The sequence below is a fragment of the Lissotriton helveticus genome, chromosome 10 (genome assembly GCF_964261635.1).
Source record: "Lissotriton helveticus chromosome 10, aLisHel1.1, whole genome shotgun sequence".
NCBI lineage: Eukaryota > Metazoa > Chordata > Amphibia > Caudata > Salamandridae > Lissotriton > Lissotriton helveticus.
In genome coordinates, this window is record NC_136071.1 from 667,623,036 (window position 1) to 667,647,132 (window position 24,097).

General features: G+C 45.7%; 1 protein-coding gene across 1 annotated transcript in view; it reads left to right on the plus strand.

Moving 5' to 3' along the window:
* The window catches only part of GORASP1 (golgi reassembly stacking protein 1), a 276,910-nt gene extending 257,970 nt beyond the window's left edge, over positions 1-18,940 (plus strand). The window contains exon 9 of the mRNA XM_078663201.1: positions 17,623-18,940. Coding sequence (XP_078519327.1) covers positions 17,623-17,840 — 218 coding nt within the window. The 3' untranslated portion in view covers positions 17,841-18,940. The remainder of the gene's footprint in view (positions 1-17,622) is intronic.
* The last annotated feature ends 5,157 nt before the right edge of the window (positions 18,941-24,097 follow it).

Genomic DNA, 24,097 nt, shown 5'->3' on the forward strand with positions numbered 1-24,097 from the left:
AGGGAATTCTTGCTAGGACCAAGAACACTGCGTCATAAAATTTTTATATATGCCGGTATCTATGCTGCTTATAATGAAGCATGGAAGATTGCGCAAGCAAAGACTGCAGAAAGAGTATGAGAAATTGATTGTATTAATTTAGAGAACTCTCTCTGTGGTTGACAATAGGTTTACAACTCTGTCGTCCAGGATATATTCATTGGACAGCATAGTGTGTTCTGCCATAGACATCATGGAACAGGACTTGGTCATGCTGCAACATGTTCAGTCGCAACTACGTTCTATCATGCTATTAGGCTGGACGTTGCAAAACCTTCGTTCAGGCTATGTGCCTTGGCGTTTAATTAATACTACGCCACTGTTTTCAGAATTCAATCTCACTGATAAACAGATCAAATTGGCACAAAGGGGAGCAGACTATACGGTGCAGATCATTGAAAAACTGGAAAGATTTCCATTAACGGTAGCTGAAAAAACAGCTATTGAATGGATAATACATGGAACAATCACTATGCCTGTTACAATTTTCCATTGTATTGCCTAAAACACATACCAGCAGGAACATATGAAAGGTTGGGTAAAGAATACATCAAGACATCCTGGGAATTACGGTACACACATAGATGTTGGAGTGGGGGGCGGGAAAAACTGAAAACGCACGAGGCAGTTCTCTCCTTTGTCAGGGTATAAACTTCTGTAGTAGGGGATCTCTGTGTATAGTCATAATCTAGTGAATAGTCCCACCCATGTGCGTGGACCCAGGAGCAATCAAAAATAATCTTAGTGTCGAAAAATGCAGACCTGCACAGACACTTAAGAGAAAATTAAAGACAGATAATGCAGCCTATAACACAGGCTACACTGTCCAGTACTTCAACTAGAAATTCCACCAAAAAAATCCACAAAACAGCAAAGCCTGTACAGATTTCCCTTGCTTCAGCAGCAAAAACCCTCTGGAATGATGGAGAGGAGGATCTGGACAGACAAGCCCCATAGGCTGCCATTATGTGGCTCAGAACAGGATACTGTGCCTTTAAGAGAACCTTCCAGAACTTCACAGTATCCCAGATGCACTGCAGGTCCCTTTTACTTTCAGTTCTTTTTTCCGGCTCCTGCAAGCAGGACCCTGGAGCATTGAGCTCTCCCTTTTCAAGGGTTTATTGGTGATTTTTCACTATTAATTTCGTTTGGAGTGCTTCTAAAGTCCTTTAGTGCTGTTCTTCTTGGGTTTTGCTCCTTTTTGATGTCAAATATGCCTGCATTATTTGACAAATGCCCGGAGTGCTCCAGGAAGAAGGCCAAATCGGATTCCCCAGGGGCAGGAAGACCAGCAAATGTGCCCACTCTCCATCTGGGTCGATTGCAGAGACCACGACGTCGAGAGGAATGACTGCGGTCTGCTCCCCGTCCCCCCAGGGCTCTGGGGCGAAGCACCGTCGGCGCTCGACGTCGAGGGATGTGCACAGACCGTCTTCTAAGTCTCCGGTGACGATTTCGTCGTCATCCTCGTGGGTCTCGACGTCGAGTGATCGACGTCGAAGGGCCCGGCGTCGGCGCTCGCCGTCGAAGCGACACCGCCGTTCGCCGTCGGCGAAGAGGAGGAGAACATCGTCGTCGAGGGGATCCTCGTCGTCTAGGAGTGGTCCGACGTCGAGGCGGAAGAGGTCGCCGTCGAGGCGGTCGAGGTCGCCGTCGAGGCGGAAGAGGTCGCCGTCGAGGCGGTCGAGGTCGCCGTCGAGGCGGTCGAGGTCGCTGTCGAGGCGGTCGAGGTCGCCGTCGAGGCGGTCGAGGTTGCCGTCGAGGCACAAGAGGTAGTCGTCGAGACACGAGAGATCGACGTCGAGGCGTACGAAGTCGACGTCGAGGCATGGACGACGGTCGACGTCGAGGGGCCGACGCTCGCCGTCTGGTCACCGTTCTTCGACGTTGAAGAAGCGGGAGAGGAGGCCTGATGCCATGGGAGGCTCTCCTACGCCACAGGCTGGTGGTGGATCACCGGGCTCGGTGTATTCCGAGGTGTATACGCCTTCGCAGGTTACGCCTCCGCCGCCATTGCCGAGGGGTCCCCCTCCGAGGGTTCCTACCCCTCCGCCTTTGCCTCCGCTACCGCAAATCGTACCTCAACCTCAGGTGCCACTGAAGCCTCCTCCGGTTCCTCCGAGGTCGTTTTCGTTGCCCAGGTTTCCGACACCTCCCAAGGGGACTCCTAAGCCGCAGGCCCCAGCCAAACCTAAGACGCCCGCGCCGGTGGAACCGGCGGATCGCCCGAGGCCTAGGAAGTCAAGATCGCGCTCCGGACGGAGAGGAAGATCTAGGAGTCGGCGCAGATCCTCCACTAGATCTAGGCGCCGCCATAGGAGGCGAGAGTCCAGGTCCCGCACGGACTCCTCCAGGACACGATCCTATTCGCCGACCATGTCGGATTCCCCGGGGACAAGGGTGTCTCCGGTGGAAGACATCAGCACGTTCCAGGAGGTTCTCCTGAGGGGGGCTACGAAATTGGGCATCACGGTGACGGCTCCTACACCTACGACGTCCGTGATATTTGAGACACTTCACAAGAAGCATCTGTCTCGCCCTCTGCTTCCATTGGTGCCAGGGCTGGTCGAACCTGCGGAGGAGCTGTTTCATACGCCTGCGGTGGTGAAGGCCGCTCCCTCCCGACTTCTGAAGAAGTACAGAGCACCGGATTCGGACCCGGCCTTCCTGCGGATGGACCCAGTGCCCGACTCCGTTATAGTGACGGCGGCCAGGAAGTTACACTCTACCTCCCCGTCCTCCACCGTGCCGCCTGATAAGGAAAGCCGATGGATTGATTCGGCTGGGCGGAAGGCTTGTGGAACTTCTTCCACGACCATGAAAGCCTCCAGCGATTCGGCTTTGCTGGGGCGGTACAGCCGTGCCCTTTGGGACTCCCTGGAACAGTTCACGGACCTTCTGCCACGAGACAAGGAGGAGGACTTCCTAGAAATACTTAAGGAAGGGATGCTGGTTTCAAACCAGGCCATCAGCGCGGCTGCGGATATCTCGCTGTTGGCAGCCCATGGTTACTGTCACGGGATCAACCAGCGCCGCCATGCTTGGCTCAGGCTCACGTCACTCAAGCCGGAGGCCCAGCAGCGGGTGGCCAATCTGCCCTTTTCCGGAGAAACACTGTTCGGAAAACATGCCGATGATGAGATGGCCCGCATGAAGGTGGAGACGGAGACCCTGACTGCTGTGGGCTTGGAAAAGCCCAAAGAAAAGAAGCCCTACCGCCCGCTCCAGAGACGGTTCGGTGCACAGGGGAAAAGACGAGGACAGTCCTCGGGACAGCAGCAGCAACAACAGCAGCAGTTCCGGAGACCCTTCCAAAAGCGCCAGAAGGGTAGAGGTGGACAACAGTCCTCTACAGCTAACAAAGGCCCGGCCGGGTCTCGACCCTGAGCGGTTACTTCCCCTTCATCCGTTACCCGCTCCGGTGGGGGGAAGCGTTCAACTTTTTCTGGCAGAGTGGAGAAAAATTACTCGGGACAAGTGGGTGCTGAATATTGTTTGCAATGGATACAGTCTTCGGTTCATCAGCCCTCCTCCATCGATTCCTCCGGTCAGCTCGCAGTATCAACTGCGCGAGCTCCAGGCGGAGGCCGATATCCTGTTAAGGAAAAGGGCGATAGAAGACGTACCTCTGTCTCAAAGAGGAAGAGGTCTGTACTCCCGGTTCTTTCTGGTCCGCAAGAAGGACAAGAACGAATTCAGGCCCATTCTGGACTTGCGACAGGCGAACAAATGGATTCGCAGAGAGAGGTTTTGCATGCTGTCGTTGCATCAGATTTATCCTCAGTTGCAACAGGGAGACTGGCTATGTGCAATAGACATACAAGATGCGTACTTCCATGTGCCCATTGCACACAAACACAGGAAGTTCCTGCGATTTCAAGTCGGCATCAATCACTATCAGTACACAGTACTTCCGTTCGGGCTGAAGTCTGCGCCCAGGACTTTCTCGAAGTGCATGGCAGTGGTAGCGGCACACCTGAGGAAGGACAAGGTGTTTGTCTACCCGTACCTGGACGATTGGTTGATCAAGGCCTCCTCCTTCTCGGAAGCTCAAGCGCACTTCCAGAAGACGTGCGTTCTCTTGAACAAGCTGGGGTTGCACATCAACATGTCCAAGTCTGTCCCGACTCCGGTCCAGTGCATTCAGTACTTAAGGGCCACCATCGATACGAGGTCGGCAAGCGTGTCTCCTTCGGAGGAGCGACGATTATCGCTTCGTCGGAAGGCTCAGGCTCTTCTGACCACTCCTTCTACAACAGTGAGGACGGTGTCTTCTCTACTGGGATCGATGGCCTCTTGTATCTTCCTGACGCCACATGCGCGTCTGCACATGAGACCGCTGCAGGAGTGCTTGGAGGATCAGTGGGACCAGAGGAGAGGATCTTGGGACGACAGGATACGACTGTCTCTGCATGCTCTTCAGTCTATGAAGTGGTGGTGGTCAGCGGAGAATCTCCTCAGAGGGGTTCCCTTCCACAAGGACATTCCCACTCCGACTATCGTGACGGATGCGTCTCTCCAGGGCTGGGGAGCACACTCGGGAGACTTACAGATTCAAGGGATGTGGTCCCCGACGGAGTCCACGTACCACATCAATTTCCTGGAACTCAGAGCTGTTCACTTGGCACTGAAGGCCTTTCACCCGTCCTTCCAGACCAACTCTTTGCTTGTACAGAAGGACAATACGACCACGATGTATTACCTCAACAAGCAGGGGGGCTCGAGATCACGCACCCTGTCGCAGGAGGCGCAGGCGATCTGGCACTGGCTTCTGGCCCGAGGACTGACGATAACGGCCACCCATCTGCCAGGTGTGCAGAATGTTCAGGCGGACGCACTGAGCAGACTGATTCAGGAAAACCACGAATGGGTCATAAACGACGAAGTACTAGGAGACTTCTTCGCAAGGTGGGGAACTCCAGACATAGATCTGTTCGCCACCGCAGAAACCAGCAAATGCCGAGACTTCGCCTCCAGGTACTACCAGCCGGGGACGCTGGGGAATGCGTTATGGATCAACTGGTCAAACAGCTTTCTGTAAGCTTTTCCACCCATTCCCCTGATTCCGACGGTTCTCATCAAGCTGTCCCATCCAGGGCGCGGATGATACTGATTGCCCCGGAATGGCCCAGGCAGTGGTGGTTCACGGACCTGCTTCACCGGTCTCTCCTTCCTCACATGAAGTTGCCGTGCAGGCCGGACCTTCTCACGAAGTTCGGGGGGCTGATGTTGCGCCCCAACCTCTCGTCTTTGAGTTTGGCGGCATGGCTCCTGAGATAGTGCAATATGGCCATCTTAATCTCCCAGAAGATTGCATGGACATACTGAAGGAGGCTAAGCGACCTTCCACTAGGACTTCTTATGCTTACAAGTGGAAGAGGTTTTGTATCTGGTGCAAGTCCAAGAGCTATGACCCCACGACATGTAAGGAAGATGTCATCCTTCCATACCTTCTACATCTGGCGTAGTCTGGCCTTAATGTCCATTCCATTAAGGTCCATCTGGCTGCATTGACTGCCTACAGGAAATGCCCTTCACAGACTTCCTTCTTCCAGATCCCTGTGATCAAAGACTTTTTGGAAGGCTTGAAGAAAGTGTTTCCTCCTGTCGGGCTTCCTTCGCCTTCATGGGAACTGAATGTGGTGCTGTCCAGGTTGATGAAGGAGCCTTTTGAACCTATTCATAAGGCTTCGTTGCAGCACCTGTCCTGGAAGGCGGCGTTCCTCGTGGCCATTACATCGGCCCGCAGGGTGAGTGAAATTCAGGCGTTGTTGCCAAGAACCTTCTACTGTATTTCATGCTGCTAAGGTTGTTATGCGTACTCACCCTAAGTTTCTTCCCAAGGTTATTTCTGATTTTCATGTTAACCAGACCATAACTTTGCCTACGTTTTTTCAGAATCCTTCATCTCCAGCGGAAAGGTCTTTACATTCCCTGGATGTGCGGAGGGTGTTGAAATTTTATATGGATAAAACCAAAGATATTCGTAGGTCGGACTAATTGTTTATCAATTATGGATCAGTCAGGACAGGTCTAAGCAGTCCATCTCGAGGTGGATTGTGTCCTGCATACAACTGTGTTACCAAAAAGCTAATAAGACCGTAGGAGGTAAACCTAAGGCTCATTCCACCAGGGGCAAAGCTGCCACGTCTGCTTTGCTCCGTAATGTTCCAATTGCAGAAATCTGCAAGGCGGCCACTTGGAAGTCGGTCCATACCTTTGCTAAGCATTACTGCCTGGACACTGATGCCAGAGCAGACGCTCAGGTTGGGCAGGCTTCGCTGCGAAATCTGTTCGCACAATAGTGATGTTATTTCTCGTTTCTCCACCGCCGCTTTGGTGTGGGCATGGGCTTGCCATTCTATTCACTAGATTATGACTATACACAGAGATCCCCTACTACAGAAGGAGTAGCTTCTGTCCTGTAACTCCAGTTCTGTAGTCGGGGTATCTCTGTTAGTCATAAGCGCCCGCCCTCCTCCCCGGTGGGGAGAGATATTCATGTAGGAATGCTACAGGTCTGGCGTGTTACGCCTTCAAAAAGAACTGAAAGTAAAAGGGACCTGCAGTGCATTCTGGGATACTGTGAAGTTCTGGAAGGTTCTCTTAAAGGCACAGTATCCTGTTCTGAGCCACACAATGGCAGCCTATGGGGCTTGTCTGTCCAGATCCTCCTCTCTATCATTCCAGAGGGTTTTTGCTGCTGAAGCAAGGGAAATCTGTACAGGCTTTGCTGTTTTGTGGATTTTTTGGGTGGAATTTCTAGTTGAAGTACTGGACAGTGTAGCCTGTGTTATAGGCTGCATTATCTGTCTTTAATTCTCTCTTAAGTGTCTGTGCAGGTCTGCATTTTTCGACACTGTAAGAGATTATTTTTGATTGCTCCGGGGTCCACGCAAATGGGCGGGACTATTCACTAGATTATGACTATAACAGAGATACCCCTACTACAGAACTGGAGTTACAGGACAAACTACTCCTTACACGGCGCCTCCAATGGCTCCTCTAACAACTTATCCTGCCACCTGCAAGGTTTACCAGCTGCGGTGATTGATCCAATTTTTGGGCAACTTTCAAATGGAAGTTACCTCATTTTGAACGATCACAGCTGCTATGGCATGTTGCCAGGCATACCATATCTAGTAACTGTGTCAGCCAGGGTCCCTTGCTGTATTCAAGTATTGTTTCCTAAAACCAAGACAGACAGGGAGTCTCTTTTATGGCCTTCACTGAACAGCTCTTCTATACGAATTGATACTTTAAGCAGAATTAAAGCCATTCTTTTGCAAAAAACTGTGCCACTGACCTCGACCAAAGAAACCTATGATCTGCAAGTCGCAAGGACTTCTGCCGAGATACATGCCCTCTTAACTACAAACTACCCTATACATTTCTCAGAAATGTTAAGTCTTATCTTAAACATGTCTGATACGAGTGGTATTATACATTTATTTAAGACCGTATTTTCTGGACTGTTAGCACCTTTTGAAGCGGTCCTAGGAATATTTCCAAACTTTTTGTACTCTGTGTTTGGCAGACTGCCTCTCATTTTGGGTCTCGCTGCAGGGATACTATTTTTGCTCCTACTGTTGCGATATGGCAAGCCAATTCACAAGCGACACCCAATTCTCCATGGAGACAACTCTGCTGGCGATGAAGTGTCGTGAGCGCATTGTCCAAATTTTGGGCCACCTAGTCTACGAGAATTAAATATCACATGGTTTCTGTCATTCAGACCAATTTGGCAAGATTGCATCTTACCTGTTCTACGCTGCCTGCTATGCTGAGAAGAATGCGTGTTAGACACATATCTCACACTCCCATCAGTCATGCCAACGGATGTTGATACTTTGCTTGAACCAGTAACGGCCCATGCACTGTGTTGTCCCCAGCGGCTAACAATACTGATGACTGCATTCATTGAGATCTCACAGATGCAAATTGCAACTGCTGAGGTACGAGAGGAAACAGGCGCGCAGGTACCATCCAATACGAATATTGCTAATGTGCGGTTAATCTTCTAAATGAGGTAACATACAAACAGTTTTATGTAATCTGACATGAAATGGTTTCAACACCTTTTTCTTCTGTATTTACGAGCCATTTCATAAATGTACATTTTCATGATTCATTCTGGTAGCATTTTCAAATGTCAACTATATGCTAAGAATGAAACATTGCTTTGAATGCGTACAGCACCAATGCTCTTTTGTGTACAACCAGTACCAATGCATTTTTATGTATTTTGGGTGGGTTTTAAACACTTGTTGTGTAGATATATTTTAGATATGTTTCAACATGTTTAGGACTTAGTATTTAGTAAAAGTTGTACATAAGAAAGTGGAGTGGGTGTTGTGTGCGATTTTAGATTCCGATTGAATTTCCCAATTCATGCCCTGATATAGGTACAATTCACGTTGCCCTTATATAGGCATAGAAATCCAGTCCTCATTTAGGCATAGCCCATGCAGCCCAAACAGGCATGGCTACTTCCATCCGTTAATCTACGTCACAACGATTTCTTGGGAAACCAGACTCTTAAGCCGTTAGGGACTTCCCCTTGCTTGACTATTGATTTCTCCAAGAACTCCTTTATTTTACATGAACATCTATGCCTTAGGGGTTCATTCATGACGTTCATATACCCGACTTTACGTCAAAGCTGGCATTCCTAAAACACCTTCAAGGTATAAATATACCTTCACTTGCTATGGCAAAGCACGTTTTGGTGCAGTTCGACTACCTACTTGCACAACGCAGCTCGCTACAGCAAGTGTCGAAGGAAGCCAACTCTCCAGCTGACGCACTGACAAGAAGCTGTCCTCCTCTGCTGAGAAATCCAGCTCCTGTGTTTCTGACTCCCCTTGCGGCGTGTTGGGAAACAGAGTCCGTGAAAGAGATACCAACCTCTCTCATTCTAAGGTATGGAGCTGATTAGAACCTAGAGAAACTTTTGGCAATTCTTGGCAAAAACGAAACCTATGCTAAAGACCATACTTCTTCCCTCGTACTAGACTTAGGTTAGGTACATTGGGGTAGGCGTATTTTAGAAGCACCAGTTGAGTATTTTAGCCTGTGTTATTTATGTATGTATTTTTACATGTCATAGCAACAGACAATGCTATTACAGTATTATTTTATATTACTGTTTACGCTGTACGTATTATACTTTGCTTTCTGTCGAACGATTGTAGCAGTACACCTCTCTTGCATGAGAAAGAAGACTGTTCAATAAACTCCTTTTATTGAAATGCCCGTCTCTCTATTTTTCTCTGCAACTCTGTAGAAACGAAGCATGCACGATTGACTGAGTAAAATAGTTATCTATTGTTTCTACGACTCTGAAGATATGTTTTATTCTCGGGGAAACAAAGTTGTCATGTTTATGCGGTTGTTAGAAACAAATCCCTTGTGTATTCGAGAGTTTCTAGTGACCTTTGAGTTAGTCGGCACACACAATTAAGTTTAGTATACTCGATAGAGACATACTGACCTCAGTCCTATGTCAAATCTATAGTATATATTATTCCAATGTGCAGAGCCGATTGGGAATATAGGAACTACACTACAGTTTGATTTGTGTTTTGTTTGCAAACATGCTTTTTCATTTGAAAGATCTATGCACCAAAGTTTTAAGTGGTTAGTTGGAAAGGTGATGGGGAGCCCTTGCTGGTCTGAACACTGCCCTGCACTTTAGCCCCGGTCCCTGCAAGCCGCCCCGTGGGAAGGAGTCACAAGCGCAGGAGCGCTACATCTGACACGGGAGAACCGGCGGAGCGGGAGCTCTTGCAGGTCTGAACACTGCCCTGCACTTTAGCCCTGGTCCCTGCCAGCCGCCCCGCGAGACGGGTCATGAGCGCTACATCTGACGCGGGAGAACCGGCGGAGCGGGAGCCCTTGCTGGTCTGAACACTGCCCTGCACTTTAGCCCTGGTCCCTGCCAGCTGCCCTGCGGGAGGAGTCACGAGCGCTGGCGTGCTACATCTGACGCGGGAGAACCCGCTGTGCGGGGACGTGCGCGCTGACCGGGTCAAGACCGGGCCCGTCTGAGCATGTATGAGGACGGGCCGGGCCCTTTCTCTTAGTTTTTGTTTTTCCTCCTTACAATCCAGTTAAAACACTGAGGACTGGACTTTGGAACTGCTGACAGTAAGATCTAAAGTTACAGTAGCCAAACTATCAAAATAATCCTTGCTGAAGGGAAGTTTGTGGTACCCCTAATCTTTTTTGGATTTTTTTTTTCTTACTTGCATATATTGTTTCATACTTTTAATTAGGTTGTTATTAATAATGTGGTTTTAAAGGATTTCGTTGAGGTAATTAGACTACTGTTAAAATGGGGAAAAGGAAGCTGATAACTAGTCGGGTATAGCCCACGAAAAAGATTATTGGAAATGCACAACAAACACTACTTTCATACCTGACCAGGGCAATGGGAGCAATAGAAAGGCAGATATCCTCCGTCGAAGAATTATTAGATGTGAATGCGAAATCCGTCGCTGAGGGAATTGATACACGGGCCATGGTGGAATCTGATAACGCAAACAAGGTGCCTTCTACTTCCACCTTGCGAGTAAACAGTTCTATACAGTATGTGACAGACTCGATAGAACAGAACACATCAGGCGATAGGGATTCCCCCATTCAGCCCCCACAAAAGCATACAAAAATGCCATCCAATAATACTAGAGCTATAGAAAAAGTAGAGATAGCAAACCCCTCAAACCCAACTGCAATTACCACTCCTATAAGGGTAAAGACAGTTAAAAGAGCAGTACCTAGGAAAAAGACGGCCCCTAACAAAACCCATAGAAAGATCTCAGGGGGAGAAAAGCACCAGAGCTAAACAAAGATACGGATTTATTCACCGTGGTGCACAAATTAGATCTTTCTTAGGGACTCGATAGCTAGTATTGAGGGGAGAGTCAAAGCGATAGAGCAAACTCTAGTGGCCCTTGTAGACCGAGAAGCTCCCAAAAAAAGATTAAGCAACGAAGATGAGTTTGTCTGGCAAAGCCATTATAAGGGGAGGAAATATAATGGAAAATAAGCCAGGACAAATGACTCAACACGTAGATCAGGCGTATACAAGTCGCACTCAAGGGAAAGAAGAGGTCCACAATTGGAGCGTGATCACGAAAAAAAGCAGAAGGACTCAAGAAATGGATAACCACCATTTTGGGCGGAACCCCCATATACACAAAGGGATAGTGAACATACGAAGGAGGAACCTATAGACTACCCGTATTTAGACCTCCCGCCAGCTTGTACCCCTTACACAGTCATTTTAGCTAATGCTCCTAAGCTGCGATCAGATGATAGAGAAACTGGGGAAAACCTGAGAAATAAAACGCTACACTGGCTAAGTAATAGGGTAGGCCTAGCTCAACTACTTTTTAGGGAATTCAAAATGGCGAGAAGGATAAAATGGGTAGGGAAAGAGAAGAAATCCCTTCCCAGGGACTGTATAGTTTTAACTTTTAAAACCCCGGAGTTAGAAGAAAGGATTCTGCGGAAAGGAGAGGATGGTCCCCTAAAGATGGATGATATAAACATCCTTCCCGTGGGCTACTTTTATAGACCCGCAAATATAATCAGGGGGGATGTTGCGGAAAAAACTTTTGACATTACGGATTACCTGCTAAATATCACCCTGAACAATCGGTATGCTCCATTGACCTCCCTAGAGGAGATAGATTGACTGATTAAGCGTCCCATAGTTCCCCTTGAAATTCCAGTAACTGCTCTTGCTGAAAACTATCAAGTATCTGATGGGGAAGAGGAGCCAAGCTGGCGACCAAGATGGCCGCTTAGGCTCCCGGCTCCGTAGACCTCCTTATCCTGCTGCAAGATCCTTCTAGTTATCCTGTGCCTATGCAACGCACCCGTATAGCCGAATCAAAACTACGCCGCACCGGGAGATCCCGAAAGTTCTGTCCCCATCGAAAACGGAGAAACGTTGTCCTGAAGTTTGCGGCCTACATCAGCCCTGAAACCGGGACCTCGAGTAGAAATCTAGCTGGCACCTAATTGAACAACATCGGACACAGGAGTTTAGGAGGGGCCGGTCCACCGGAATGGAAGTAACGTTTTTTAACCGATCCTTGCATTGAACATTTGAACAGATTGACGCTGTGCAGGAACGCCACACAGGCACTGTGGACACAAGTTGGATACTAACTAACGGAGCCAGTGCCGTGAATGGCTTGGAATAGTCGGAAAGGCGACCCGGCGGCTGCGGCCACGTCCTGAAAACGACCCCGACTTATCCTTTAGCGCGATCGGAGTGGGTGTCCTCATCTTTACCTATAGTTGGTTGGTCCCTATGGGCCCGAGGGACTGACCATGGTGGAAATGTATGCAATGACGCCCAATATCGACTTGCATAAGAATCGAACCCAACCCTCTAAGGGGTCCATGGAACGTCGTGCGGATATCTTGGGAAGACATATCCTAACCAAGGGGTTTTTGACTTTGGACCAGCCTGTCACCGACGAAGGGGAACAATCAGTGTCGGCCGGGAGTGAACCCACGCTCGCAACTCTAATGGCGGCTGTCGGTGGTCTTCACCTTTCCTTGAGCCGAGGAGTCCGAGCACTGGACCTTAAATTGGATGCAGTTCTTTTTGAGATGGGACACGAGAAAGAGACCTGTGTTCAACTCCGTGACAGTGCGAAAATTGCAGCTTCCACAGCAACTGCTCTGCTTGACGCCAGCAACCCTGTGCAGCGAGAAGGGGGAGAGACTCTGATCCGTAACTCCGCTAACAGCGATATGTCGGATGTCCCTGTGGTGTTGACATGTTCAGTATCGCACTCGACGGAGAGAAAATGGCGCCGTAAACTATATTAGAGGGTTTATGCAACGACTCAGGATTGGCTTCACAAGGTACCCCTCTTGCTTTATTCGAACTCAGTTAACTATGACTGGCAACAATGTCGGGAGTCCCTGACGGATCGGATGAGACCCAAGGACAATGTGATTCACTGTTCCGTGATGTTTCCGGCTCGCTCCTGTGTTCAACACTTTTCCATGATGGCGACTGTTTGGGTGAAGTACACTTGTGTACCTGATCGAACTGGCCAGGCCTGAGCCCGGCTTATTCTTCGAGACTTTTGTTCGAATTGTGACTTTGCGGGACTCACTTTCTAATGCTGCTACTGGGAGGCGATGTAGGTCAATAATGAATCCCCCGATCTTAGCTCGATTGTGTAACTGTTGAATATCCTTATTTAGGGGGAGGCTTAGAGTTAGTGGGAGGGGAGAGGCCGGGAGCCTGTGCGAAGGCCATCCTCCATTCCTTTCATTGGGGTTTTAGTTTAGATGTGGCGACAGGCACACTGCTAGTTGGGGTTTGGCGTAAGCTGCATGCAGGGTGGGGGGTGGGATGCTTAAGCGCTTTGCGTTTTCCTTTTGGTTAATTCTATTTTTCCTTTTCTTATACTTTTAATTATCCTGACCCCTCCTTTTCCATTATTATGGTGCTAATGCGAGCAACGCTGTTTGATCTAGTTTCTATTATGCATACAAGGGCTGCAATGTATCCTGTTCATGATCTAAGTATAAAGTGACTTTGTGACCGGCGAAGCCGAGTACCAGCACCCTAAGATAGAGATAACACTGTTAATTTCATAATCCTGATTGAATAGGAGGGTTGAGTCCCGGTGTCTTCTGTTGCTACAATCCTGACTTCGCTATGGTTCGATACTTGTATGTATGTAATTGCATTACGCCTGATACGTTTTTATTATCACCTTTTTCAAATCAATAAAAATAAATATTAAAAAAAAAGTATCTGATGGGACCAATGAATTGGAAAATAACCAATCCATATTAGAGAACATCCTAATAACCAGTGCTGCTGTTGATCCTAGGCTAGCAATAAATAGGCTAGAAATAAATGAGCCTTCCGGGGGAAACATTAGAAACACTAATAGGGCTTTACTCGAATGGGCAAGCTCTATGCGCCTTAGGGGTGCACCCAGAACAAATTACAGGAACACTGTAGTAGATCCACCCCCCTCTACAAATTCCAGTACATACTGGGTCGACATCTACATTTTTACACATCCGCCCGAAAAACGAAACTTTAACGAAAGGCATCTATCCAACACATAGTATTGCGGTCCTTTTCTGGAACATAGCAGGGCTTCGTCCCAAACTATTTAACCAGGTCTGGATACATTTTGTTAAAAAATTTGACATATTGTGTTTACAGGTAACTTGGTTTCGAGAAGAATTACACATGGAAGGCTATAAGACCTTTAACATGCCAGCTTTACCCTCTGTAAGTGGGAGACCTAAGAGAGGTCTGTGCATTTATGTGTCAAATTTGTTAAGGCTAAACAAAGTGTCATTGAATATCTCGGAACCAAATTATCAATTCCTGACTATGAAAACAGACATGAGGGAGACAATCTTGGTAAATTTTTATAACGCCGCAAGGAGGGAAGATGTAATAGACATGTTAAAACAACTTAGAGAAGCAATGTTGAAAAATTTGAATGATCATAGGGGAGATTTAATACTGGTTTGGGGGGGCGATTTTAATAATGCTATGTGTCTACATAGTGATGAAACAATCCGCGGCTTAGTGGATGTGAGAGAATGCAGTATTCCACATTTTTCACATACCTTACAGGGTGATGCCCTAAATGAATTATTGTTCTTCTTAGATATGAGTTTTGCAAATGTTATGACTTCCCCGCCCACACAGTTCTCGCAGACTTTTCATGGTACGGGGATGAATACCACTATTTACTATATAATAATTCCAAATAGGATGGCCACGAGGGTCCAAAGTTTTAAAACCCATAAAAATGTTTTAAGTGACCACTTCCCCCCCAAAGTGTGGGGATATCAGTGGAAAAAAAAGTGCGGAAAGTACGCCCTGAAAGAACTCTAAATTTACAGCATTTAGAAATAAACAAATAAATGGCTATTCATTAAAATGGGGCCATGTAGAGCCTTCAGAAATAACGGAAGTAGTGGTAAAAAAAAGCATGGATCATATTCTCACATGCCTTGAGGAGTCTGCAGCGCACGAAGACATTTTGGGGGCTTACGTACTTATTATAGACTCCATTAGGGATTCTTTGAAAAAGGAAATAAAAAAGGGGAAAATACAGAAAGTGGGTTGGTTCGATAAAAATTGCACAAAGGCATATAATAATTTAAAGAATGCCCTACATAAGAAGGAACGAGACAGAGCAGAAATAATTCAAGTAAGGAAAATGTATAATCAAGCCCTGAAAGTAAGAAAGAAAGAACTAAAAAAGATCGCATGGGCTGATCTACATAAGACAAGCTTCGATAGGGATAGTACTGCATTCTGGCATATGGTCAACTCCTTTTATGAGATCGGAGACAACTCCGAGACAGGAAATTGCCATTAGTGAGGATCAATGGGTAGAGTATTTTTCCAGGATGTATGCGAAGAAGGAAGTAGGCCAGCAAAATGACAGTTCCTTATTACTTAACCCCTCCAAGGTGTCCTTCCCGATTAATATTAATTTTACTTTGGACGAAGTGCATCTTGCCCTGAAAGTCAGTAAGGGTAATAAGGCCCCGGGACCAGATGGGGCGCCCATAGACCTAATTAAATACAATTTAGAGCTATGGGGCCCCATTATAAAACAGGTACTTGTAGCAGCCTGCAAAGTCGGTCTAATAGGTTCTTGGTCGGAGTCACTATTGGTTCCGATTTTTAAAAAATGCGATAGATTAAATCCAACATGCGATCGGCCGATTTCTTTATTAGATTCGGTGCGGAGGATGATGGGGCAAATTATTCTAAATCTTATTCAGGAATGGGCCGAGGACAATAAAATATTAACCGACCTGCAATTTGGCTTTAGGGAAGGCCTGGGAACTATAGAACAGGGCCTAAATTTAACTATTCTGACAGAAAAATATACAAGGGCAAAGAAAGGGAGATTGTATCTGGCCTTTGTCGATCTCTCCACAGCTTTAGATTGTGTATAAATGGTGGTTATCCATATTTGGGTAATCTCATGGATAACGGGGGTTCCTGGCAACAGGCCATAAGGGCAAAGAAACTCCTATGTATAAAATCCACGACTGCTCTCGTAAATTTCGCGCAGAAAGTAGGAAAGAGGCCACCATTTAAATTGATTAAGATATGAGGCCAAATGTATTAGTGCAGTTTTATATGGGGCAGGGATTTGGGGATACTGTAATGTATCAGTGATACAGAAAGTAGAGAACGCCTTTATCCGCTATGTATTGGCAGTCCCTTGCTCTACTTCAAAGTTCGTCTCCCATACTGAGCTGGGGCTGCAGTATATAACGGATAAAATAAGAGTTCAGCCACTCTTATTGTGGCATCGTGTTTGGACATCAACTAAGACCACATTCAATCAAAGCGTAATAACCGATTCCCTTATACTAGAGCAAGCTCTAGACATCAGATGGCTGAAATATATTAAAGATTTTATGATGGACTTGGGACATCCTGATTTTTTCAGTAATCCATCAAAGCTGAATAATAATTCTAGAAAAGATTTTTTAAAAGTGTATGTTTCACTTGGATGAATTAAGATACGTAAGTGAAGCTCACAAGTCCACAGTCTGCCAAAACCAGTTGATTCTCTCTACTACAGGAATGCAACCCTATCTGACTTGTCAGATAACCGGATATGATAGATTTGTATTGGTCGGATTTAGATTAGATTGTTCTTAATCACTTAGTGTCGTTTCCTGTGATTAACGACTGGTCAAGAAATGTAGGTCCGTGCCCATGTGATGGTGTTGCAGCCCAATCAACAATACACATTGTTTTATTTTGTAAATATTATGGGGTATATAGTAAGAGATGGATTATCCCAATTTAAAAAATGTGGGGTCTGAGGCAATGTCGCCCGGCTTATTTTGCACTCCAATTATTGGAGAATGATTGTTATGCAAAAAATATAGCACTATTTTTAAAAGCTGTTATCAAATCACGAAAAAATGTAACCAATTTTTAAGAAACTTGCCTGTTTCTCACAAACCATTTTCGTAGATCATGAACTCGTCAAGCTGTAATTGAATTTTACCTTTGTACTGGTTATATGTGAATTTTACAATATGATGGGTGGTTCCCCTTTAAACCAAAGATTTTAGAAATATCTGTATTTTGTACTTTTGTGTTATGCTTTTATGTTTTTTTAATGTTTAAAATGAAAATCGAATAAAGTGAATTTGAATGAATGAGGTGATGGTGTTTATATGGGGGAAAAGAGCTCTCTGGGGTACCTAAGGATATTTCTAGTTACCTTTGAGTTCCCAAACCTTATGAAGGCACTCTGCCTTCGGGCCGTTCCTCTATATGGTTATTGAATTCCTTGGTGAGTTGCAATATCCTTATAATATACAGCAGGGGTACTTTATCCCTTAAAGAATATTTATTTCTCAGTTTGGGATGAGAGCTGGGTTGAGACCTCATGGATGGTCCATTTAATATTGTGCTTCTTCAAATACTTTCAGTTTATAGGCAAAATTGTGGCAGCTTATGAAGGTGTGACCATGACTTTAACTTTCTTTAAATCTGTTAAATTTGTTTGGTCTATGTATGTTTTTCAGATCACTCCACGTCTACTCTTCCCGAAGAGTTCCCTGATCTGGTTCCAAACACAACAGTTCCTTTCAGTCATCTGAACAGCACAGATTCCAAGCCAGATTTTGAAGTGGATAACACTGCTCAAGATGGAGTACTAAACCAGACTGATCTTTCTTTAGCAGATGATATACGGCCAAGGGAAGATTCAAATCTGCAGGCAGAAGAGACGAAGCAAGATTAGCAAACAGTTGGACCGTGTTTGGCTACACATGCCACATTTTTTAGAAACAAAACAAATGAGTAATTTGATGTTTTTTTTTTACATAACTTGGGAGCAGGTTACAGATTACTGAAACACTAGTGTTAGTTTTTAGAACTGTCGACCAGATGGTAATGCGCGTATGCCCTTCCAGCCTTTTGATGGTCAACTGAGGGTTTTTCTGCCTGCTCGTGCAACACTTTTGACCATATGCGACTTAAACTACCACCCCAGTTGCACCCTGATTGGTCATTTTTTAAACGGCAGTTTAGTTAGCAGTGCAAGTTGATGCGCATAAAATGTGGAGTGATTTAAATAATGGTCATACTGGCAAGTAATTTGGAGATTTAACACTTCACTGCTAATTAAAACGCAGCATTATACTACATAAAATAAGGAATTTATGTGGCATTTATCAACAGGTACACTTTCTACGTTATGTGAAGGCTCTGCTGAGTTGCACTTCAAACTCTGTTTAAATGAGGCTTTTGAACTGAACAGCCCTATCCACTTCATCTTCATTTCGAATAATTTCTCTTTTTACCTTGTAATTGTGTATATTATGTATGCCTAAAGGTCAAATTACTATCAAAATGTGGATAAAGTAAAAAAAAAAGAAAAAAAAATGTAAATGAACAATCTGAAGAGCCGACCTGGAGCATTGCTTTGGTTGAATCTTACTGTATTTTTTTCAGTTCCAGCTAGGAGTTTAAAAACTTTTTTTGAAGGCTGAAGTTAATTGAAAGCCTCATCTTTGAATTAACAAATGATTTAAATACATCGACTCTATAAAATGTGAGGTGAAAATTGCTATGGGTTCATCTGAATGTTTTTTAATTGTGCAGTTTTTTAAATAACGGTGCACATTTGAGGTACAAGATTATGAAGGTGCACCACGTAGCATTTTATTAACTTGGTTAAGAAAATATTTTTGATAATTACTTGCGTGACTGGTGCGAAGTCATTTGTAATTTTAGAGTCACTGGGATGGCTGTGTAAGCTAATTTTATGAAATTGTTTACAAACTGCTTGAGACACTTTAATACTCTGCTCAATAAACATGAGTGAAGTTGACACTAAAACATTTGTGGAGTCATTTGTTAAAGTTTTAAGATGAATTGTTTTATTGTCAAAGATGCATCAAAATGCAAGCAAATTCCAGCACAGGTGTATGTAACAATACCTTGCACAAGGATAATCATGTGAAGTTTAACCAGTTAACATTCTAGTGTCTTATCTGGAAATTAGAATTTTCATCCTTGGTTGGTGCTGATATTCCCTAGACCAGAGCATGCCTTGCCACAGTCATTGCATGGATAACAACAAATAATGCTAGAATGCAATTTCATCCTTTCACCTGTGTTGGCCTTCATTCAGTTTCCTGACCTGGTTGTTTTAAGTAGGGTGTTACAGAAGGCTGGGTTTTCCTAGGAAAGACTACATCTTGGAGTGGAAAGAGGTTTGTGATTTGGATTTACGAGACTGCCTCACGCTATAGGCAAGAGTTAGTTTACAGGGGTGTAACCTGGTCAGTAAGATGGGGGTGCAAGCTTCAGATTTCCCATCAAACACGTTGGCAGATCTTGTTAAAATATGGTGTGATGGACACGAGGGGTGCCTAAGGGTCAGTGGAAAGGGAGAGGAGTGCAGATTGTTAGAGGTACTGCAAACACAATTGTTTTCAACTAATCAAGTTTCAAGGCGGAGACGGCTGTGTGTTTTGATGGTGAGGGCATGAAAAATATCCAGAGTGAATCCAGATTACACCTCCCCATACCAGACTGAAAGCACTTTGACCCAACTATTTGATACCGAATACATTTTTTGGAGGGATATAACAGGGGCAGCTTCCCCTCTAAGGCATAGGAGTGTCTCCCCACTGAGCAATGAAAAACGGAAAAATAAAATGATAATAACTTGGTTATTATTTTATTTAAGCATACTGGCTCAATTGATTTGTGGGGCGGGGCTGAGTTGTTTAGAGCCTGAGGAGAAGTTGTAGGCTCTTAAGTGCACATGACATTTTGGCCGGACGTCTTGGGCCAGCCAAAATGTCATGCCCGGGCCAAATGTCATAGGCCACTTTGTATGTTCTCCACCCAGGCTGCATTACAAAAAGTCTGACTTGGAATTTTAGTTGGATTGCCGAAATGAAAAATAACCCATACTGAAGAAGGACATTAACTTGATTTGCAGGACGCAATCTCTTGTACATTGAGAGAGATTTGGCATTGCTGTGGTCCTCATTGGCAAATGCCCCGTGGTACCGGTGTGAGATTCCTGGTTCTCCTTCCAGTCTGTGGTCCTCCCAACATCTGGATTCAAAAATTACCAAAAAACCTCTTGGTGGAAGGTTTTAGGTTGCAAAACCATGAGCCAGCTGTAGTCCTGACTAACTTCTTACTAGCTTGGAGGTACCACAGAGGAGATAGCTGCTGAGTCTACAACTCCAAACTATCTTTATGCCACAGGTCTCCCATGAGTAGCTCATAAGCTACTGATAGCTCACAGGCACCCCCTCAAAGTAGCTCTCGGAGGTGAAGCTAAGGCAAGTATCTCATTCAGAGAGTCTGTGCATATTAAAGGAGGCAGCACCACTTTTCTCGAGACCTGTAGTGTGACAGCCAGCCAAATCAATGGCAGGGCCTCATGAAAAAAACACTTAAACATACTGTGTCTGCCTATGATTCCACCACTTGACCATCTGGCCCCCCTTTCCATCTAGCTAAGTTACATGGAGATTGGCCATGTTCTATCAGTGGCATTGTGTGAACAAAAAACCATGAAATATAAATGCCAGCAATAGTGTGAGCCGTAACTATTGCTGACCTACTGAAGTGTGGGACTACAGGAGCTATAGTGAAAATGCTTTAGTTGGCTGCATATTCAGCCCAAGAGCTGAGCAGAAAGTTATGGATCAAGAGGTGAAATGAGTAAAAACCTCCTGTCCATTTGTCTTTGCTCGCTTATGTGTGTCTGTTTGACACTGTGTTCCTCCATCAAGTGGGGGGGGAGATGTCTGGGAGGGGGTGGGGGGGGGCATGGGAGGATTGACAAAGGTATTTTTTTTGGTATTCCCTATGTTACCAGCAAATTTACAACTGCAGAGGCCCCACAGGCGGGACCGAAAACTCTGCACATAAAAAGAAAGGACCATTCATAAAGTTACTATTACTTTATAGTTTGTGAATACCAAAAGAAATAAACTGGTAAAAAAATTTGTAAGTCACCTATGTGAATCAGCTCAAAGAAGTTTGCTTCCTTGAAGCTATGACTGGCGCCAAGGGCCATCATAATTATATGCTATTCCCCATCATAAGGGGTTCATCTGTCACAATTTTCTGTTCATGGAATAACGGTGCCAGTGGCACACTAATGGTAATCCTTGGAAATTTGAGGCATTCTTGGTCTAGTTGTGGCATACTGTAAGCCATCATTGACCTATTAAGAAGACGATTGGCATACCTTCAGCCACTCCTGCCATGACTGATATAATGGGCTTCCTGGCCATCATGGTGTCCAGTCTTGGCACAACGGTGGACATTATTGGCATATTACAGGCAACCTTGATGTTATGGTGAGAAATCATGGCCTAGGAATGTAATACCTGTTCATTTGAGGCAGACTCTGTCCATGTGAGGGATTTGTACATGTAAGCACTTTAATGAAGATTACAAGCTGTTTGGGGACAGTTTCTTAAACAGATAAATGATGTTTTCATGGCAAAAATTGTTTTTTTACAAAAGGATTTCTTTTGTTTTTTGCCCAAAATAAAAAGTGGTATTTAATAGAAAATGAAGCACATGAAGACAAAAGGTTGCAATACCAAAAGACATTTAAAATTGACAGTCTGAGATTAATCAAACTGAGTTAGGGAGACTTAATGCTGTGGTTAGGTAGTTTGTGTCTGGGGGCGCATCATGCTTTGGCTTGGTGGAGGTCATTTAGTTAAAAGGTAGCCAACCTTTATCTGACCACTGTCCCTTGTGACGAGAGTAAGAGCGATAGGCTGCTCGTATTGTGCAACCTTTTTGTCTTCATCTTTATTTCGGTTTCATACAAACTGATCAATAAACTGTCACCAGTCAGTTCAAACTAAAAGATCAGCTTTAGTATGATTTAATAGATCAGACATTTAATGTCTATGGGTAACTGCCGAGAGCGCAGTGCATAGAAGAGAATTGATTAGTTGTCGTACGTCCAGTTTAGATAAAAATTTGGTAGGTCTTTGCTCTAAAACCTAATTAAAATGTTCAAACCTGATTAACGCCCTCCCTGATGGTTATTCCATGGTGAGACAGGACAGAGAGGGTCGTAGAGGGGGTGGAATAATATATAAAAATTCCTTCACCTGCCGCATGGAGTTCCTTCCTTCCCCCAGAAATCTTTCCAGGCCCTTTTCTTCTCCCTCAGCACCTCCCCCAAGGAAAACTTTTCAGGTATCCTTATTTACAGACCTCCGGGCTCTAGGTCTTTGTTCGCCGCCGATCTTCTCTAAGTAATCGAACCGTTTATTAATAGGCCCTCCCTGACTATTCTTGGAGATTTCAATTTCTATTTAGAAAATCACAACTCGGCTGATACAATGTCCCTTGTGGACTTACTGGCTTCTCTCAGCCTTTCCCAAAAGGTGCTTTTTCCTACCCATTCTGCTGGCCACATCTTAGATGGGGTGTTTACGAACGACCCCAGGCTAGAGATCGGTTCCCCTTTGTCCCTCTCCTGGTCGGATCATAAAGCAGTTCCCTTGGAATTTGCGTCAGGCTTTATTTCCGTTCCTCCCTCGGATATGAACTGTTGGGTCCTGAAGAGGAACTACAGGGGCCTGTCTAATGAATCCCTTGGCCCTCTCATCGCCAACTTTAAGCCTCCTCCTTCCCAGGACATCGATACCACTGCCCGCGAGTTCGCAAGCACTATCTCTAGGGCTGTGGATACTCTCGCCCCGCTTAAATCCCACTACTGTGCCAGGAAACGCCCCTCAGCGCCCTGGTACTCAGAATCTCTTAGATTGCAGAGACAGGAGTATAGGAGGCAAGAAAGGCTCTGGAGAGCCCAGCCTGATGCTGACCAACGGTCCAAGCATAAAAATCTCCTTAAGAGCTATAAAGCGGCGGTGTTAGCTGAAAAGCAAACTTATTTTTCCAATCTAACCTCATCCTTCACTTCCCCTGGAGACCTTTTTAAGGTGGTAGATACCTTATCGCTTATCCAACATCCTGATCCCATAGTTCCCTCGCAAGAACTCTGTGATCAGATCTCCACCTTTTTCCACACTAAAATATTGGACATTTACACAGCACTCCAGACTCATAATCTCACCCATGATCCTCCTCCCAGTCTAGAGCATATCCCAGTCTCCAATGAAACCTACTCCAGTTTTCCCCATCTTACGACTGAGGTCCTCGACAAGCTTCTGGACTCGATCAATTCAGGATCCCCCCTCGACCCCTGCCCGCTCAAAATCCTAAAAAATTGCAGGGATACCTTACCCCCCCCCTTGCTGGAAGTTATGAATAGGGCTATCTCCAGCGGATCTTTTCCAGCATCCTGGAAGACTGCCATCGTTAAGCCCCTCCTGAAAAAGGCCTCCTTGGATCCTGGGACTCTGAAGAACTTTCGTCCCATTTCCCTCCTTCCGGCTCCAGCCAAGATGTTGGAGGCTCATCTGAATTTCCAACTTAGCGCCTTTCTTGATAAGACCTGCCTGCTTGACCCCTCTCAGCATGGCTTTCGAAAGGCGCACAGCACTGAGTCAGCCCTCACAGTGGTGGTCAATAACATCCGCGCTAAGGTCGACAGAGGTCAGACTACTCTTCTGATCCTGCTCGATCTTACAGCCGCATTTGACACCCTGTCCCCTACCATCTTGGCCTCCCGCCTCAGGGAGACTGGGGTGGAGGGTCTGGCTCTGAGCCTCCTCACTTCCTTCCTCAACCATTGGGAGCAAAGGGTCAAACTGGGTGACTTCCTTTCTACCGCCAAGCCTCTGCAGTGTGGGGTCCCGCAGGGCTCCTCTCTGAGCCCTATGCTCTTCAACGTTTATGTGGCCCAACTTGCTACGCTTGTCAGAACTTTTGGACTGGAAGTGCTCTCATACGCCGATGATACCCAGATCATGGTCTCTCTGTCACAATCTGTTGAGACCACGGCCCTAAATTTTAGAAATTGGATGGAAGCAGTGGCAGGTTGGATGGCCTCGAACTTCCTCAAGTTAAACGGGGATAAGACTGAGATAC